This window comes from Lynx canadensis, chromosome B2 (assembly GCF_007474595.2).
Source record: "Lynx canadensis isolate LIC74 chromosome B2, mLynCan4.pri.v2, whole genome shotgun sequence".
Taxonomy (NCBI): Eukaryota; Metazoa; Chordata; class Mammalia; order Carnivora; family Felidae; genus Lynx; species Lynx canadensis.
The window spans coordinates 111,700,697-111,722,419 of NC_044307.1; the positions used below are offsets into that span (position 1 = coordinate 111,700,697).

The following is a 21,723-nucleotide window of genomic DNA, read 5'->3' on the forward strand; positions in this document are numbered from 1 at the left end:
ACTCTGCAAGCAGACTTCTAAAATGGAGAATGTTTGTTTTCCCAACCCTTACATACCAAAGTGTCTATTATTTCTCAATGGTTGTTATCTCCTGGCTTTCCGTAAATCTCATTTCCTTTGAAGTGTACACTATCAGTTTGTATCTGGCTTGATCCCTCCTCTTATTGTCATTATTGACCTTATACTCTAGCACCATCCCTCATTGAGTATTTTTGCACATAGTTGTCTTCCTCTACTATTGTGAGATTTCATTAAGAACCACTCTCAATCACGGTTGAGCATTAGAATAAGTTGGGGGCTATTACAAGTCTATGGGTGTCAGATGTAGTAGGTCTATGGTGAGCTATAGAGTTTTGAAAGCTTTGAGATTCTGAGTTAATGAATCTGAAAGGAGCCCTGGGTATTCATATATTTGGAAGCTTTCCAAGGTACTTTAATATTTAACTAGGATTGGGAGTCATACACACAGTTCATATGTATGCTTTATCTCTCATTTCCTTGACCTCCTCACTTAAAACAAGATTCCTGCCACCTACCAACATACTCTTGGACTTTGCTTGCAAAACTTTGATCCCCCAAATCCTATTCTCTGGCACCATTCTTCATTTTACAGCTCACTTACTCAAGAATCTTTTCCAAATAAGGGCACCTGGGTGGCTCAGTCAGTGAAGCATCCGAATTCAGCTCAGGTCACGATCTGGCAGTTCATAAGTTCAAGCCCTGAATCAGGCTCTGTGCTAACAGCTCAGAGCTTGGAGCCTGCTTCAGATTCTGTGTCTCCTTCTCTCTCTGCCTCTCCCCTGTTCACACGCTGTCACTCTCTCTCAAAAATAAACATTAAAAATTTTTTTAAAAAGAACCTTTTCCAAATAGTATCTGACTCCATCAATACTTTTGTTCTTTTGACCTTACCCCTTTTTCACTGCTCCTGCTCATTAGTCTTATCAATATTTAAATGAGCCATGGTTAATCATTCACTTAGTGATCTGCTTTTACAGTTATCAGTAATTTCTCAGGCTGCTTTTAAACTGTTCGGTGGCTAAAAACATCAGAAATTTATTCTTTCAAAGTTCTGGAGGCAAGAAGTCCAAAATTAAGGTGCTGTCAGGGCCATACTCTGAAGCCATCTTGGAACTCTCATAGAAATAATCCTTCCTTGCCCCTTGCTAGCTTCTGGTGGTTATTGGCAGTCCTTGGCATTTACTGATTTATAGCTGCCTCACCCCAATTCCTCCTTTTCTGTTCATATGATTCTCCTCCCTCTGTATGAATTTGTGCATCTCCAAATCTTCCTCTCCTTCTAAAGACACCAGTCATTGGATTCAGGGCCCACTCTAATCCGTATGACCTCATCATAACTTGATTCAATCACACTCATAGGTACCGACTTAGGACTTTAGGATATCCTTTGCAGTGACGCAATTGAGCCCATGACACCCTCAAAACACAAAACTACTTTATGTCTGCCACCTGAGCAGCCATCCAAACTTGAGGAAGGCCCTCCTCCTGCTTCAGGTCTTACTTGAGTTGTCACATTTCAGTAGTTAAGGGGAGTGTTCATCACTGATCAGCAATACTAGCACAGACCTATGGAAATTGTTTTCCCATTCTAGACAACTGGTTCATGCCTTCTCTCCCCTCCTCAAACTTCCAATATCCTGCAGTGTAGAGGCAAGCTGCTGTTGAGAAATTCAGGGAGAAAATAAAAGCAGACTACACTACCTCCTGTTTTCACCACCTCACCAGCACGTACCTGCACCATTTGTTTTCCTTTCAATCCCAAAGGATGATGGGTCCCCACCCCAATTTAATACCAGTCCATCCTGCCTCCCTTCTCCTTCTGCCAAGTCAAGGTCTTTTTCTTGCAAATATTGCTTCTATCTGCTACCTCATCAGTTTTCCACCTCAATGACACTTTCACATCAGTTCAGAAACATAATATGTCACTCTTTATAACTGCAGACAACCACAGCCTTCACTTCTATACACCTCCCACCTCAGCTGCCTCCTCTCTCTGTGGTCCATCACAGCCTCCAGGGAGTTGTGACAGTGTCACCAATTCTGTTTTCTCACTCTGTTTTTTTAAAACCTGACTAATTATGAAAAATATTATATAAATGAAAGATACAAAAGCATATAACATATGTGCGCACTTTAATGAATGGTAATAAAAAATGCATACCTTTGTAACATCCAGCAAGCTTAAGAAATAAAATATCACCAAAGCTTTTGAAACCTCTTACTCATTCCACTACCTCATGCTTTTTCCTTCATCTCAGAATTATTATTGTCCTAAATTTTATATTAATCATTTTCTTATTTTTTAACACAGTTGTTTATTACATGTACTTATCTCTAAACAAAGACAAGACCATTTTTCATAGATTGAACTATATTGTTTAGTGAGATAACTTTATAAATATTGATTTATATTGTTTAATTCTTGTAATTTGCTTCTTTCAAAACATCATGTTGAGATGCAGTGTTAAAATAGTCACATACAGAGGCTCTTAGACTGGGGTAGCTCTAGCGATTTTGGTGGCTTATAGAAACAAACCAAAGCCAGAGTCTTCTAGATTTTTCTGGAATCTGAGAAACTAAAACTCAAGAGCAACTATCATGACATCCAAATAACTAAGCCTTCCCAAACAAGGCAAACATTTAAGTTACAGCCAATTAAATCACTTCTTTGCTTTGCTTCTGTGTATTCTTAAACCTCTGCCCTAGATCCTGCCTATGGAGTACCCTTAACTAGTTTTCATTTTTGGCACTGTTTCAAAATCGTTGTTTAACTTTTTATGGAAGCCATGTTGACATGAGTAGCTGTGGCTGATTAATTTTAACTGCTGTACAGTATTCCACTATATGTACATTCTAATAATTATATATTCATCCTTCTGCCAATGGACATTAGGTCATGTCTGATTTTTGTGCTGTTATAAATAATCCTGCTTTAAACATTCCCACACATGTCTCCTGGTGCACATGTTGAAGAATTTTCTTAGAAGTGAAATCATTAGCTCATAGCATTTTCTCATGTTTAATTTTTCCAGATAAATGCCACAATGTTCCCCCAAATTTTACATTCATACCAACAGTGTATGGTGAATTTCCATTGCTTCATATGATTACCATTCCCAGAATAGTAATTTTCCTCTTTTTTGGTCAATCTGGCACATGTCCAATAGTATCCCATTGTGCTTCTAATTAAAATTCCATTATGCTAAGAGACTAAACATCTTTTGATATGCTTATAAAACATTTGTGGGCTTTTTTTGATGCTTACTTGTATCTTTTTACCCATTTTTTTCTGTCCACTGTTCTATCAATGTCTTGTATTCATTTTTAGAGTTATTTAATTTTTGCTACTCACTTCTTGTTACTTATGTGTGCTACAAATATCGTTTCCAAGTGTGTAGCTTGTATTTTGTTAGTATTGTATTAGTACTATTTTGAATTTATTCAGTCAGCCTTGTCTGTAATTTGAGTTGTGATATTATAATTTATTATCAAAATTGAGCAAGTGAAAGGAAGTGCTAATAATAATTATTCATATGAATATGAATATGAATATGAAGACTGTCTTCACCAATTGACATACATGGTCATACATGTCATGCAGTCTGTGTTCTAGACACACCTTATTGACATCAGAGCTATTGTTCAGGTCCATAGATATTTTCCCCCAGTAACTTCCATTACAGAGTAGGTAACTGATTCCCAAAAGCCATGCCACTTTTCTAACTAATGTAAATTGTCCCCAAGTACTTTTCTAATAGTATACACCTAATGGATTCAAAAGGGACTTTTTCCCCCTTTTTAAAAGCAATTTCTACACCCAATGTGGAGCTCAAACTCATACCCCCAAAGTCAAAAGTCACATGCTCCACTGACTGAGCCAGTCAGGTGCCCCAAAGGAACTTTACTTTTAAATTCTGTGTATTGGTTTCTCCTGAAGAATCTTGACATGTATTAGTAGATCAAGAGATAATCATCTGACTCACACATTTAGGTATTGAAGTGTAGTTAAGTAATAAAGACAGTTAGGCTTGGTGGCTGAGCATACACAAGTCAAATGCAGTGCTAAGATCAAAGGAAGAAAAATGCATGACTACTGACATTTCAATTAAAATTATTTAAAAAAATTAAAAATGACTGGACTTTGGAGCCTTTTTTGCTCAAAATTCAGATTGACTAGAGGCTGGAAGAACATGCACACAGAATACATGATCAGAGCCCTGTGGTCCTTGATACGAAGAAGGAAGTAATATATAGATGTGTTTCCAAGGTCTTGAGGCACATTGGTCACTGAAGTGTTCTTGGAGGGAAAAAAAGGATATGATGTGGTCAAATATAGTTGCTAAGCACTGTGTACTGCATTTCCTCTTGAAGATTCACCAAGGAGAACATTAAAGACCTGAAATGACCTAGTGCTTAAAAATCTACTTATTTGGATCTTTTCCTGTTTGGAAATGGCTAATCATACTGTCAACTCCTATGTTGCTCTCCAGTGTGTGGGAAAGCAGCTACAATGGACTGCAGAGAAGGGAATTGGGTGTGTTCAAGCATTTTTGTATGTCCTATGATAAAAGAATTTGTGTTGACTTGCAGAAATTGTAAATCTAGGTTTGGCATGCCTGCTAAGTCCAAGACAGTCTTCTTCTACCCACATAACCCCTGACACATAACTTTATATAGAGAGGTATTAAGTGCCCCTCCATAGTACTACCTTCTAGAATTTGAAATATTTTGTTTCCTTCAAGTTCATGGTACAATGACGACCTCCACCATGAACTAAGAGAGCTCCCGAGTTTGTCTGTGTCCTCCAGTATTTTTCCTACAGTGATTTTGATTTCCTCCGGCACCTAGAACAAATAGTTCCACACCACAAATTCAACCAACATTCTGGTTATTTCCTGGAATGAAGTGTTAATGACCAACTACCTTTTATTTTTCGATGGACTTGCACTAACCCTGTCAATCTCACCTCTCCTTTTTAATTCAACACCAAGCAACTGTATCACACAAATATTTAATTTATGTTAATTAAACTATACATCTCACTCTCATTTGCTCTCATAACTGAGGATATCATAAATCATATCCCAAATGTTTAGGTTATATACAAAAAACTATGTGCACCATATTATATGAGGAATTTTCAAGAGTATTTGTAATGAAGAGCAATCTTTACCTTAGGCAATAAAGTTATTGCCTACAATAAAGTAATGGCTTACTGTGCATAGCAGATGGGTAAAAATGCTTCTGTTGTATGGTTTCAAGACCGAAAAGCAACTCTTAGTTGAATAAATGGATGGTCACACTGTTAGTAGAGAATTTAAGCAATTTATGAATTATCTGTAATTAATTTTTGTATTGAGCGATAATGCCCCTGTCAAGTCTAAATTTTTCAACTGTATGAAGAGTTGAGTATTAATTCTTTTGAAACTTTTATATTGGGTCTAAGATGATTTAGCAACTTAATTTGCTAATTTCCTGCAAAAGATGCTGATCTCTTCAAAACTTGATTGGATAGTGTGCCTCATAGATAGCAGAACTTAACAGGGCTGTTTTATTGCAAATCAACATTTTTATCTATATGTCACATTTTTCTGGGAAGAAAATGTTCATTTTTAGCATAGTCTTCAATCTAACATTCTCTACCAGTGCTGCAAAATTATCAGTTTTGTTTTACATATTTTCTTGATTATGCATTTCTACAGACTAAGTATTAGCATGCTGAAGATTCCATAATACAGAGTTCCAATCAGCTTTACATTCAACTAAAAATTTTCATGAAAATATAAATAGAATTTTAGGTTCATGTTACACCTCTCAGTCAAAGTCTGTAATGTCTATATAAACACTTCCAACTGTAATTTTTTAAAAGACATGCCCACCAAGTTACTCTCCATTATATTTCTAATTTTTCTCTGATATATCCACCAATGAAATACTTTATCTCAAAATCCTGGCACTAAATAAAACATGCATTTGTTTCATATATTAATACCATACCTATGCAGCTCCAAACCAAATGAAAAATATAATTATATTTATATCATGCAAAGAACTTAAGTTTGACAGTAAGTCCTGTATATCAATCTTAGAGAAGTTAAAGTATATTTTTTCTGAAATCAAATATATGTCCTTATGCCTAAAATAACTTTCATTAATGACAATCTGTTAAGTACTTCATACAATTGAGAAAAACCATCAAAGACACCAGCATTTGTCCCTAAGCATGGAGTGAAAGCTACTATTGATGCAAATGTCATGGTATATTATAGTATCTGTTAATATTCATAATCTGAAGATATAAACCCTAAAAGGAAATTATGATTTTATAAGAGCGATAGTTAAAGTTGTTGGAGGCTTCATTTCATTCAAGACACCATGTCTTTCACTGGTAGACAAATTATGTTGCCTGTTGGTTTGATCAAGTGATTAATTGTTAGGAAAATTAAGTCTGATGTGTTTAAGAAACTGAAGAGATCACTTATTCTGCAAAATAAGAAACAAAAATTATGAACCACTCAAAAAGGAGTTATGATCTGGAGAAATTAACATTTGCAAATGAAAATAAATTTTAAGAAGAATAAATTCACAGAAAAGGGAAGTTTGAATAATTACGTATATTATTTCAACACAACAAATATTAAAATCAAGAAACATTTGGTAAGCCAGCTTCAAAAATAAGCATTAGCATTGTCTATAAGCAGAAAACTTAAATTAGTAAGCTGGTGAAATATGCTCTTTCTGTTATTTTAAGTTTTATTCAACATACTTGCTTTTATTTGCTTTTCACTTGGAGCTGTTAAAGACAAGAAATAATAAAATCTAAATTAATTACAAGTCCACTGTCTCTAACATAGTTTTAAGGTTATTTAAATTTTTTAAAAGACTATAACCTTGGAAACTAAGGAAATACAGGTCTGAGAAGGAGAAAATTCAACACTGTTCCATTTTCTTTTATATATTATAAATAGATGCCATGAACATAGATATTTTTTATACTTATATATCTTCTCCCAACACAGAATGTTCACTCACAACTTATTCATTTTGTTTTACATTTTAAATTAGCTAAGAATCTGATTGTTTTTACATACAAGTCAATGCATTTTACTTCAAGTGATATGAAAAGAACATAGTGAATTGATAAATTATCCAATGGTTTCAATTTTTAAAATACAGCTAATTACTGCAAAGCTGCTACACTGTAATCATACCCTGAAATGAACAGATAATGATTTCAAGCAATTTAAGTTACTGTATTTTGTCAAGTTTAATATTAGACAATAATGGTTAGCTATTAAAACTCTTGAAACTCATTACACCCATAGTCATTCTCTGTTTCTCCAGGTTTATATTTTATATATTTACATGATATATACTTTATTTTAGTTTTCTGCATATGTGCATAAATAAGAATATGTGTTATGGCCTACTTGTGGAAATGTTAATACTCTGTTCTCTGTAAGGTAAACAAAACAATTCCTTCCCAAAGGATAAGTAATATCAACATTAATGTGAAATGGTGAAGTATGTGACCATTTCATCTTGGAAATTATTTAAACCTCATTCCCATTTAATTTTTTAATGTGATTATTCTATTTGGTGTTGTTCATTTCATGCAATAAACCATTATCGAGTGCCTACTGTGTGCCTGGCATTAAAATAAGCACTCTAATTTCTGACCATATATTAAGTGCTATTATAAAGGAAAGAAGATGATGCTATGGAAACTAGTTGGAGGAAGAACTAAATGGATTTGGGTTGTCTGAGGAAGTTTTACAAACTTAGAAGAATAAGAAGTATAGCTTTGAACCTGGGTTTTCTGTGGTCTGTGTTGGAGGTTAGTAAATAGTTGAGCTATATTTGTATGGGTATTTACATAGCACTGAATACATGTAATTTCCATTCAAATACAATAAAATGGGAGGAGAAAATAATGGACATTATATGAATCTATGGCCACACGCGCACACACACACACACACACGAAAACTCAATGAAGTTCCTTGAGTAGAAATTTGAAGGCAAAAACAAAAGGTAATATTTTAAAATTAAGTCAATAAAATAAGTTTAGAAACTTGCATTTATTTTCCTTTGAAATAACTAATTGGCAGGCTAAATGCTAGAAACCTTTAAGAAAACCATTGGTATTCATACTTACTGCATTTTTAGAATTGTTTGTATATGTGTTTTACTGATTGTCTGATTCTCAATTCAATTTTCCCCCATTAGAATGTAAATATATTGAGGGCAAAATCTACCTCTACGTTTATTGCAGCTCCCCTGAGTACTCAAGAAATGTCATTAAGTAACATTTTGAATAGGGAGAGAGTAATTGCTGGAATTGAATATTCCATATTTTACAGGTAAAGCAATACTGGATGCACTTATAGAAAGTGGTCTTTCTCTTGTTTTGTATTGTTTTTTTTTGGGTTTTTTGTTTTGTTTTGTTTTTTACACTAAACACTCTCTGAAAAATTCACTGGGGAACTTAGGAAGCTACAGATGCTGATTCAGTCAGTCCAGGAAGGAGCTGGAGATATTGCATTTCTAACAACCTGGTGTTGCTGGCTCACAGACATATATTGGGTAGCAAGAATGTAACAAATTATTTGGCTTTAATTTTCAAAAACTTCTTTGGTGCTAACTCTGTGTCAAGAACTTGCAAAGACTATGGGATGGAAGGATTTCCTACCCTTTCTTGTCATAAGGCTGCAACATTAATAAACATTGCATATAGGGTAGAAAGAACCCAGCAACATCAGACTAACTCACCTGAATGTTCCTTCTTTGATGACTTTGCTGTATCAAAGAAAAGAAAAAAAAAAAAAGTCAAAATTCCAAGCCATTCTATGGCAATTCAGTATTCAATTGCAAATTAAGTAACAATATGAAAGTAAGATAGAGGAATTTAAAAATAGTTACCTGGTTCCACATGTTTTTCTTTCTTTTCCTGTTCTGAAAGGAACAATATTATCATTGTTATTATTATTACCATCATTATTATTATTCCAATTTTATATGTCATAATTTAATTGCTTTAACACAAAGAAACATGTATGTGCTAATGCTGGGCTCAACAACTGATAATTGCTATGAAAAGACTAAGACTGTATATTTAAATCTTTCCTCTCTTTCCCTCACTGAGTTCCTGCACCGAACAGCATAAAAATATTCTATATAAGAGCAATTCTTCATGATTAATAAAGCAAAGAAAATTAAATAGGGTCCATAAAGGATGGAAAATAATTAATTTCCTATTGTATTAGATCAACATCAAATAAATTTGGGATAAAAAAGCACAAAGGATAATTATTGCAGCTGTTTTAAAATAATTTTCAGATAAAGATGGACAGATTCCATATGGACTTCCTCTTCGAAGGTGAAATCTTCTTATATTGAAAAGGTATTTGTTTGGTTAAGTCAAAGACTTTGCTGAGAACACCAAAATAGACTGAATTTTCAGTGGAAAGCAAAACACACTCCCCTTGTTTTTAAGACAAATGCTCCATATAGGGTCCTTTTTAGATAGTGTTTCTTTTTAAGAATCCACTCTTGTCAATATTGTGTGAGGCAAAGTGTTATTCTGGCCTCAAGAGTAAGATGGCATTTCTATTATAATAAGCACTAATTTTATATAAAGTGCAAGTACTAATTTTATATGGAGTGTTATTATCTGCAATCCTTTTTTTCCCCTTGACAAGCTTGTCAAATTAATTTAAAAGAAGATTTTCAAGAAATGTTTTAACATAGGTATATTATTATCGGATTTTTTAAAGAGAAGGTATGTGAAGATTTCTTAAGTTTCATTCAATGAATACATTTTGGAGACTGGAAGATGTTTACGTTGAAAGAATTCTAAGAACTGTATTTCAGAAACATAGAGTGCCATCAAATCTCTCTGGTCATCTCATGAGCTTCTCAAGTGTATAATTTGTTTATCAAGAGTGTAGTCATGTTAAGTATAAAGAGCAGTTTACCCACTCACAAGGTTGCATCCAGGCAGTAAAACAAATAAAACAAATGACTTGACCAAGTGTTACAAGTCAAAAAGCAGACACTTAGGTGATTTAGCTAAAATTAAAGAACATTCCCAAAAGTTGTTTGAAAAACATGGAGTAATTAAATATGTTGCTTAATTTACTGTGGGACCGAAGCACCAATCATGTAACATTTCTAAGAAATTTGCAAAGTGATGACCATCAAAAACATAGTGGGAGTAATCTGGGTATGCATCAAAATTCAATCCCGGCGATATGTGAAATTTCAAAGTAAAACAAGGGGGCCTTCCAATCAACATCAGAAAGCCATCATACAAGCAAAAAATACCTGTGCTAATTTGGAACAACATGAGGAAAAATGCTGTTGAGAGCACTTATATGGGATAATTCAGGATGTAACTATTGAATTATTTTTAATAAATATAAATTTATAAAACTGCCAAATCATATCTATGATTGATTTTTTTTACTTTTTTTTGAAAAAATTATAGATCATGAGAATTTTCAAAACTATGTATAGGAAGGCTCCATGTACTCTTCACTGTTTCCCTATCATGATTTTTTTTTAACTAAAGAAAAAACTTCTTAATTGTGACAACTAGAAAAGTAAAAGCAAAATAAGAATATAGGGTTAGAGATGTGTAATTGAATAAACAATCTTAAAGACAAAAAAATGAAATCAAACAAATTAAAAGATACAACATTAACAACAATAAAAGCCAAGTCTAGATGATAAACCAGAACAAATAAGTTAATTTAGAAATAATTAATAGTTGTTTAGAGGAAAATTCGTTTTCTTTTTCTTATTACTGCTCAAGTCACAAACCACTGAATTTCTCAAAGAAGGAAGCAGTTGGGATGTAAATGAATGCCTGGGAAGGCATTTTTTTCTTAAATTAAATCTACCAATGCTCCTGAGATCGTCAAGGAGACACAGTGTGTCTGCAGGATCTTTTAAATTATATAGACTGCAATAAAGCGAGGGCCTTAGGGTTATATATGTGTGTATATATATGTGTGTGTGTGTGTGTGTATATAATTTAATATCATTTTTCAAATCTTTGGTTGTCCGTCATTTTTCTGCTGGTGCAATGGTTTACACAGTGTTTCTGTTTCCGTGTGCTCGTGCTCATCAGCAGCAGTGCACTCACATAAATCTGAAACTGAAGGAACACATACTTCTCTATAGATAGATTGCTCCCCCTGGCTGAGTCGCACTATAATTTCATGATTCATCCCACAGTGCATTTAGAGCATTTTTATGACACAGAATGCCTCAGCATCCTAACCTTTTACAGTACCAAAACATACATAAAATTTTCAAAAATGGTATGTATTTTAAAACAGATGTTTTTTAATATCACTGGGATCCTGAAAAGCTCTACATTCTGGGAATGTGATGATTTTTAATAGCTGATCGAGTAGGGTTAAGTTGGGGCTTTTTGTTTCCATTTGTTCAATATATCAGAATTTCTTCAGAGGAGAGCGTATATTTGCAAAAGATACAACTTCAAGGTATCTGGCTTTACTGTTAGCAAACAGCTTTAACACAGTGTTAAAGCAGCAGTAGATGCTGCCTAAGGGATGGATTTCAAGCAATGCTATTACACGGAGCTCAGGTGCTTATAAGGGTAAATCATGTTAAGAACAAAATGTCATATATATAATATGAACATACCAAAATATTTATGGATTGCAAGAAGAAAGATAATGAGAAAGAGGTTATGAAACCAGCCTGAAAAATAAATTCTATTTGGTCTTTTTTAAGGACTGAGAATTTACCAGATTACAGGAATTATATTTACACTCACAGTTTCTGTTAATGGAATGAAGTTGTATTTTTAGTTATGCGGCTATGGATAATATTATTAGATGATTGTATGAATTTGGAAATGGACTTTGAGAATGATTGCCATGGTTTTCAGTCCCTCTGACCCTCAGGTTGTGTACTTTTTCATACTGACAGAAAAACAACCAACAGAGTTCACATGCATAAAACAAAAAAAGAGATTCAAAACTGCAAGTCTATTAGCAGGCCAATAATGATAGTAAAGAGAAAAAACATATACACAAATATACTTTGCATGTATTTCCTTACTTTTTCCCTTGGGTTGTTCTGTTAGAAGAAATAAAAAACAAAACAAAACAATTGCTCTTAAAACTTTTAAAGATAAAACTGCTCTCCGAACATACGGACTAGACTATAATTTTTCCAGCCCCTTTCCCATTCTCTTTCCTTAAATTTCAGTGTTGCTCTGAATTACTGGCAATTACTGTAGGTGTTTCCATAATTTGCGTGCAAAACATTGTGTGACAATAAATTGACTTAGAATTGCACTGTTTAATCATTTTCAGTGATTTATACCTTGCAGACTTCTTAAACACAGGCGAACACGTAAACCCATATGAACAAATACAAAAGAAACAGGTATACTTTCCAGATGAGTTATGATTCTATTCAAGACTTAAAGTAATCATTCAGTTCCTAATTGATGCTGGTGTATCCAAGATTAAGGGAATTTATGCTTTCTGGTAAAATAAATGCTTGATACTGAACATTATACAATTACTTGTCAAGAAAACATTTCTTTGAAAACAATTATTGTGAAAGGTAAACATAGGCAATATTTATTTTTTATTTTGTTAAATATTTCTAATAGCAATATTGTCAGAAAAGATTTGACTTTCTCTCATTCTCAATCTTTTTCTCTCTCTCCCCTTCTCTCCTTATCCTATATGTAGTTTTTTTCTTCTACAATAGTCCTTGAAGGATAAATGCAATTTAGGGATTCATCAAATATAAGACAGAGAAAGAAAATATTTCCAATACCTTCTATAGTTGTTTTTGTTTTCTTAGAATCTGAAAACACAAAGATAAATTATTGATAAAGCATATATGATAAATCAACAATTTATTAGTTTACAGCAAAATGCCAAACACTCTGAAGTAATCTTCAATAAAATGCACTGATTGCATGATATATTTCTAGAATATGACGCTTAAAGAGAAATTACTCTGTTTTTGAGTAGATGAGTATTAGAGTGAGGTAGTACATAAGAAATTTTCTGAAATTTAAAGATTACAAAAAAGAAAAGAGATAAAAAATATCCATATATGATTTGCACAGAGATTACATTGTGCCTATCAAAGCTGGTAACTCTTTCATAGAAAGTCAAACTGAGAAAATATATGGTCTGTTCCCATAAAGATGGGGTAAAGCCCATGAATTTAGTCTGAAGTTTCAATTGTTCAATCTGGAGCCACCCAGATGACCTGCTTTACACTCTCTGAGCAATCAATATATTTACAATACAAATATTCAATTACTGCTGTGAAACAAAACAGGTTGAGGTTGTCACATAGGTTACTTATTTTTTCCCATGTTTTTTTTTTTTTCTTTACCTCTTCTGTAAATTAACTTTGAAATTTTCTGGATATTACTGAATTAGAATTATAATAAGGAACTATAAATTGATCATTGGAAAAGGTAGATAAACTTTTTTCGGGTTGATAATTATATGCTTTAGAACTGAGAACAGTAGACATTCACTAATAATATGTAAGCTAATGGATTTGTGGGCCATATAGGAATGTAGTTGGGTCCATGATTTAACTTCCACAAAGAAGTAATGGAGCTAAAATGTTTAAAGATGACAATGAATAGGAGTTTATCCACAAAAAGCGGTTACATGGTCAACTGAGTTGTTTTAAGAAAAAGTGATAACCAATGACAGTAATAGTGTTGTAAAAGTAAAAACTCACTTTCATAGAAGTATAAGCTAGAAACACATTTTAGGAAGGCAACTGGAGAAATAACCTAGAAAGTCATAAAAATGAGCATGGTTTTGATACAGTAAGTCCACTACTAGAAATCCAAAGAGAAAAATGGAAAATTATCATAAAAATATACATAGAAAGAGACTTTTCCATGAAATTGTTTTATATTTCTAAATAATGAGAATATTAAATGGTACCCTCTGAACAGTAGTGGAACTCTTAAAGAATTCATAGGATATCCACATAATAGAAAAATACGTCATTAAAATGATATTTTTGCAACCTGTGAGTTTCTCATTTTTCTGTAATAGGAGTATGTTTCATGTACAAACAAACCTTATGAACAATAATAAGTCCTTGGAATAAAACATTTACTTATAAGTAAACATCTATTAAGCATTAGTATGCCCAGCATGGCACAGTATAAAGAATATTAGACTAGATTTTTCTTAATATCCTTCCCACCCCCTCAAAAAATAGTTTCTTGATATTTAGTTTCTCATCTGGAACTGTAATTGAGTACCCTAAATTTATTATCTAAAATGTGCTTTACAGGACGCCTGGGTGGCTCAGTCCATTGGGTGTCCAACTTTGGCTCTTCATGATCTCATGGTTCGTGGGTTCGAGCCCTGAGTTGGGCTCTGTGCTGACAGCTCAGAGCCTGGAGTCTGCTTCAGATTCTGTGTCTCCCTCTCTCTCTGCCCCTCCCCCAAGTGCTCTCTTTCTCTCTCTCAAAAATAAAATAAAAACTTTTTAAAACTTTTGAAAAAAGAATACAATTGAAAATCAAGTTTGGGAAGATGGGTGGGACAGACAGAGGATGAAATGTGGCAGATGAGAAGATTATTTCCACCCCACCCCTATTCTTTGACTAGATGCTGGCATGGGGGAGGTGTGGAAAGCTAAATACAATATTTAGCTGTGAAATGTCTGCTGTTTCAATCTGCATTCTTTCACCCTCATAATAGGCATTGGTAATATAATGTATTATATATCAATTGTACTGAAATGAAAGAGTAAACAAATCATTTGAAGTCCAGGATCAGATCAGCATAAAATTTATTCAGATAAAGTAAAGTTAAAGTAAAGTGTTTCATGAAGAAGAAATGTAACAAAATTATAAGCCACAATCTAATCAGGCAAATCTTTCAAAAGCTCACTACATTTGTTCTAAAAACTGGGAGCTATAGTGAAATTAATTTAAAGTACCATTTTAGAATCATGTTTGGGGGTTAGGAGTCAACACAGCAGGAGACTTCTACAAGTAAAATACCTGAGCAACCAAAAACATAATGCTTGGAACTGAAAGATCACATACTGACCCTGAAAAGCTATTAGTACTAGCCATTAATACTCAGGCTATTAGGCTTCATTATACCCTCTCAGCATTCTGCTGAAACAGCTTAAAAATATGATAAAGGCTTACTAAGTGAATATACTTCCCTAAAGACCATATGCCCAATAATCTGAACAACAGTATTTTATTAAGAACATCAAGACTCACAGCAGCTGTGATTTAAAAGAAGTGATGTGTTAGCAATCTGTTTAATTCATCATTCACTCATTGCTAGCGATGCACAGTAATGTCCCTCATCTGGGGCGGGGTGGCGGGGTACATTCCAGACTCCCAGTGGATGCCTGAAACTGCAGATAGTACCAAACCCTGTATATCCTATGTTTTTTTCCTCTACATGCATACCTATGACAAAGTTTAATTTATAAATTAGGCACAGCAAGAGATTAGTAATAATAATAATAAAATAGACAAATTATAACAGTATACTGTAATAAAAGTCATGTGAATATGGTCTCTCTTAAAATGTCTTACTGTACTGTAGTCACTCTTCTTGTGACAATGTGAAATGATAAAATGCCTGTGTGATGAGATAAAGTGAGGTGAATGACATAGGCATTATGATTGACGTTAGACTACTATTGAACTTCCAGCCATGTGTCAGAAGGAGGTTCATTTGCTTCTAGGTGGTGGTTGACCTCAGGGGATTGAAACTGCCAAAATGAAGCCACGAGAAAGGGGGACTACTGTATCTGGTATGGTCTACTATATTCCTAGGTGATGCCAGAGAAAAATGGTATATCAGTTTCATTGAAGGGAAAAATTAATTCTACATAGTCTAATAATGCAGATGATGAAGTATTCCATTTTCTTTGTATAACTTGCCCCATTGACACCTTTACTCAGTTACAATAACAGATATTTTATATTTTGCTTTGTTTTTCAATATAATCTCCCTTCAGATCTCAATTCTGAAGCCCTAGAACCTATAATTCTCACATGCATTCAGCTCTCCTCGCTCTTGTTCTAGCTATAATAAATGAGAAATGTAATCCAGCCCATTCTCAATGAAACTATGTCCTTCAGAAGATAAACTGTGTTGGAGAACTCAAAGGCTTTCCAGCCCCTAAGAATTCATAAGTGAAGCTAAGTTTAAATGAATGGGATCTACCTAGATGTGTTAGTGCAACCCAAGTAGCAGTTAGTGATCAAAATATACCTACGATGAAATTGTCAGTTTTTGGTTATGATTTCTCAGACCTGAAAATCTCCCTGGAATATAACTTCCAATAATAACTTAAAAAAATTCTTCCTTCCCTGGGATGAATACCTACTCATATTTCTTGTGGCTCTCATATTGATCTTAAGAGTCCTAGATATTATTGATTCATTCACAGAATAAATATTTATTAAGCAATGTGATAACTGAGGAAATGTGTTAGTCCCAATAGAAGATAAAACTGACTTAGACATGGTGCCTTTACTCAGAAGTTTTAAAGTCAATTAGAGTAGACGGAATTTGGAAACTAGTAATATGAAGTACTAGGTGGCAAGAAATAAGCAATGGTAGGGAGGTATAAATAAATTTTGATGGAAGATTATAAATGAAAAAAGAAACTATATTTAATTGAGAGGGTCAGACAGATGTCTTAGAGGAAGTAGAATTTTTCCTGAGTCCTAAAATCATTGAATAAAACATTGAAGGAAAAGGAAAGGATAAAGTCTACTATGATGACAGCAGGAACAAAGGCAAGACAGCAAGTTCTATGTTAAAAGTTGAGAATGACTTGGTATAGAAGTATGTAATACATAAAGAAAGAAAGTGGATAGAAGTATAGGGAAAAGATTCCACCATGGTACCATGATGGTTGTGCACATATCCATATAAGCCATACAGGCCAAGTTTTAAACCATAGCTAATGTGAGTCTCTGTGGAATGCCTCATGATCTTTCCAGAACATAATAGGATGGGAGGCTGTCATAGGCAGCTTCTTATTGCCTCCTGAGTTCTCCTGCCTAGAACCCTTGAGAATAGAATTGCACACCATAAAACCATGTGAGTGTATGTGGTCTAGAATTGGCTCCTCACCACTGAAATGTTCTTAACTTGTGTTGCATTCTCTGGCCTCTTTTTGGGGGTGTCATCATTTTTTGTTGTGTACGACAAGAACCATGACGTGCTGACACCTTCAGATACTGTTACTTTTGCTGACCATGAAAGTAATGAATTGTCTCTATCTCAAGAGGGCTCATTGTATCTTTACTGGTGGAATTATTTAGGCCTTGGCTTTGACTTTGCCTAGCTGTGTGCATGACAGGAGGTCAGAAAACAGACCATAAGGACTTGGATTATAGGTTAAGACCTGTAGACTATATTTTGTGGTTGAGGTGAAACTACTAAATATTTTAAGTAGGTAAAAACAGGAAAAATTTTATGAAGCCAATTGAATATTTTGGAGGAAAGTATTAGAGAAAATGTTATAGGCAGGATTATTACTTAGGTTAGAGATTCTCAAACTTTTCATCTCAGAAATCCTTTAATTTCTTCACAATTTTAGAAGATCCCAAACAGCTTTTATTTATGCAGTTTCTATCCATTGATACTTATAATTTTAAAAATTAAGGTTGAAGGGCACCTGAATGGCTCAGTGGGTTAAGTATCTGGCTCTGGATTTAGGCTCAGGTCATGATTTCCTCGTTTGTGGGCTCAAGCCCTGCTTTAGGCTCTTCATTGACAGTCTGGTGCCTACTTGGGACTCTCTCTGTCTCTCTCTCTCTCTCTCTCTCCCCCAAAATAAATAAATAAACCTAAAAATATTAAAATTGAGAAAAATTTAAAAAATATATTTGCTTATGCATTTATTAAAAAAGAATAGGGGCCCCCCGGTGGCTCAGTTGGTTAAGCATCTGACTTCGGCTCAGGTCATGATCTCATGGTTTGTGAGTTCAAGCCCCACATCGGGCTCTGTGCTGACAGCTCAGAGCCTGGAGCTTGCTTCGGTTTCTGTGTATCCCCCTCTTTCTGCCCCTCCCATGCTCATGCTCTGTCTCTCTCTGTCTAATAATAATAATTAAACGTTAAAAAAAATTTAAAAAAAGAATAAACATGTTACATGTTAACATAAATATTTTTATGACAAATATATTTTCCAATACAAAAAAAATGGTGAGATGAGTGACTTTGTTCTACATTTCTGTGAATCTTATTAATGTCTAGCTTAATGAGAAGATGGTTGGATTTGCATATCTGCTTAAGTATTCAATCTGTTGCAGAATCGCAAATTATGTAGCCTCTGGAAAATGCCAGTGCATACTCATGGGAGGATGAGAATGAACAAGGCACACGATGACTTCATGTTTTTACAAAAATAGTTTTGACCTTGAGGAACCACTGAGAGGGTCTCCGGGACCCCCAAGAGTCCTTGACCACATTTTGAGGACCTGTGACTTCAGAGATGATTACCCTGGTCCACATGAGAAGTTAGAAAAACTAATGTGAGATCACAAGCGGCAATGTGAGGTGAAAGCTAGAGGGCTGGAAGCTGTGAATGAAGATCAGCCATTCTAATTATTTTAGACAAGATTAAACCAAAGAGAGTTCAACCAAATTAAAAATTCTAGAAGACAAAATGCCAGGGGCAAAGGAGTAACAGTGATTGAAGCTTACCCTAGAATTTGACTCTCCTCGTCTACAAGGAGAGTGGGGCAATGACATAAGAAGAAATAGAGAATAAGCACATTTTATAGTGAAAAATGCAATTTAATGGAACTTGACTTTGAGAACTAATGGAAAATAAGAAAGAATATGTGTTAACAGGTAACAAGTAAAATGTCTGTAAGGGGAGAAAGAGTGGCATACAAGGGAAATTTCAGTAGAAAAGGACTTGCAAAAGGACCCCAGTTGAATATTCAAAAATGTCACTCCACTTAAGCTAAGATATGGTTGCTCTGATGCCTGAAGTCCAAAGAACAGTAAAAGTGATGGGCAAAGCTCAGTGCAGCCAAGGGTCTCTCTTCTTAAGGTTTCTAAAAGAGACTTGATGGGACATAGGGGGGTAAGATCTTAAGATGAAAAACAAATCTTCAGAGTTCACTATGCAAGAAACCCTTTGCCCCCCGGTGCACAGATCATTGGTATGCACTTTTGTTTCTGCATTTTATAATTCACTAACAAAAGAACTTCACAGAACATTCTAATTAATTCTTAAAGCCCTCCTCATTCTCTTCTTCTCTAGGAAAGCTGTCAACCATTAATATCTTTGAATTATACCCCAAAAGTTTGCATGTGAGTAGAAATAAACTTTGTATAAGGAAAATGTTGAAAATCCAAATTGTATCTGGTTATTTGTACTATGTCTCATTTGGATAAACGTGTGCTTCCTGCCTCTAGGAAAAGATTGCAATAATCTTATTGAGATTATAGAAAATAAGAAACAAGAGCCAAGAAACTTATGTCCATATACCTCTCAGCCCTGCTTAACAGGAGAAAGGGAAATAGAAGCTCATGAAACAAAATCAAATGGCTGGCTAGAATAGCTGGACATTGAGTCTGTTCTCCATTTATACACTGGAAACAATGAAAATTATTCTAGATATCTGTCTTTTTTCTTAAACATCGTAATATTCACAATTACAAAACTTTTCCAAATAAGAGATAAAAGATAATCCATGAAACTCTTTGAAAACAACACTAATAATAATAATGATAATGATAATAATACTACTACTACTAATAATAGGGGTATGTAATGTATACATTTTATAGTTGGTGGTGGACACTGGATCACTTGAATCTCCATGGCAAAGCTCTACCCAAGCTTTCCAAGCTCTTCCAAATATTGCATACTGATTACAAACAATTTCTCAAAAAAAGAAAAAGAAAATGAGGCAGCAAATTCAGGGAAAATAGAACAAAAAAATCCAGGAGCCATAGCAATGAGAAAAAAGAATCATATATAGCCTAAAGTTGTTCAGTTAGTGATTTGACTACCGTTGTATATACCCAAAAGTCTTTTAATACTTTGGTTTGAATGCTAACAAATGGAAAAATAACTGTTCATATTATTCTTTTTCTTAACTTAAATGGTAAATTGTTCTTTATTCCCAAGAAAGAATGGTGGGAGAAAGATTAACATTTTTGAGTAGTGTCTTATCAAAGTAGTTAACATTTTGAGTAGTTACTGTCTTATCAAAAACTTACTACCTCTTTTTTTCTTGTAACATATCTGTATCCTCATCACAGTGTTGATCATGTAAGTGATATAATTTCCAGAATATACTGAAAGATTTGCTATGTGTACATGCGTAATTAATACTGATTTCAATCTCTTGAAAACAAACATACTAATGTGTCTTTTTAGGCTTTATTATGATACCATCGTTTTTCCCTCTCTGAACAAATAATGACCAACTAAAATATTTTTTCTGTCTCATATCCATGAACTCTTAGATTCTTGTTTAATAGAAGCAGAATGTGACTCCCAAACTATGATTATGCAAAATTCTGATGATACTAAATATTAAATATAACACTTGCTTTGCATTTTTCTCAAATTACATAACATTAATTGGATACAACTGTCATTTTCAAAGTTGGCAATGATTGCTTGTATCTTCTTACTATTTTTACTAAGAAAATAAGCCTGGATTAATAAACAGTGGTGATATTTAGATCCTGTCTAAGTATTGTCAGAGTGCATAAGAAACACCTCTCTAAATAAAACCATTGTGACTGAGATGACCTTAGTATTTCTCTTAGCTTGACTAAATTTTAGACATGTTATAGACCCTCGATTTCCCTTTTATTAGTACATTTGCTTTAGAAAACTTGCAATTGTAATTTTTAAAAATTTTTTAATGTTTATTTATTTTTGAGAGAAAGAGAGAGACAGAGCATGAGGAAGGGAGGAGCAGAAAGAGAGGGAGACACAGAAATTGAAGCACAGAGCGTGATGCGGGGCTCCAACCCACAAACTATGAGATCATGACCTGAGCCAAAGTTGACACTTTGACTGAGTCACCCAGGCGCCCCTAGAAAACTTGCAATTGTACATTCTTTCCCTGTTCCTTTGAAATATAAATTGTCTATACCGAGAAGTATCTTTCTCAGGACTGATGAAGCATCCTTTTGAAATGTAATCATCAAAGGACACAGTGCCACTATCTCCCAATCTCTATGGGAAGGTAGGAGCCTAACTTCAATAAGCAACAACTAGTAACACAGATGGCCTAATCACAGTGACTCGCACCCCATGCCCCAACCACCCTGTGTCCTCCAGTACCTTTCCACTAGCTAATCTCAGAGCTTTAAAATTCTTAGGCTTTTTGTTTCAGTGGTGTTGAGAGTTCAACTTCTCCTATTACAATGGACTTGAGTCCTATTGCAAGAGTCTTAAATAAAATCTTCCTTACCTGTTAAATTCTATTGGGTGCAAGTTTTCTTTGACAGCAAGAATATTTTACTCCATATCAGGACATTCTGACAAAAGGAGGTGGTGTGCAGGGGATGGACTATAACTTATTTGCAACTTAATAGACCAAAGTAGCATCAGTTGCTGGTTAGTGTCAGAGATTAGTAGTTAATAGAGTAAAAGTTCTGAGATTTTGAGAGGTTATGTTTTATCTCCTTTATC

The 21,723-nt window shown here is 34.2% G+C and overlaps 1 protein-coding gene across 1 annotated transcript in view; it reads right to left on the bottom strand.

The window, feature by feature from the left end:
- The window catches only part of TRDN (triadin), a 398,565-nt gene that overhangs the window by 135,298 nt on the left and 241,544 nt on the right, over positions 1 to 21,723 (bottom strand). Inside the window, 5 exon segments of the mRNA XM_030316258.1 lie at positions 6,788 to 6,814; positions 8,794 to 8,820; positions 8,944 to 8,976; positions 12,118 to 12,135; positions 12,850 to 12,879. Coding sequence (XP_030172118.1) covers positions 6,788 to 6,814; positions 8,794 to 8,820; positions 8,944 to 8,976; positions 12,118 to 12,135; positions 12,850 to 12,879 — 135 coding nt within the window.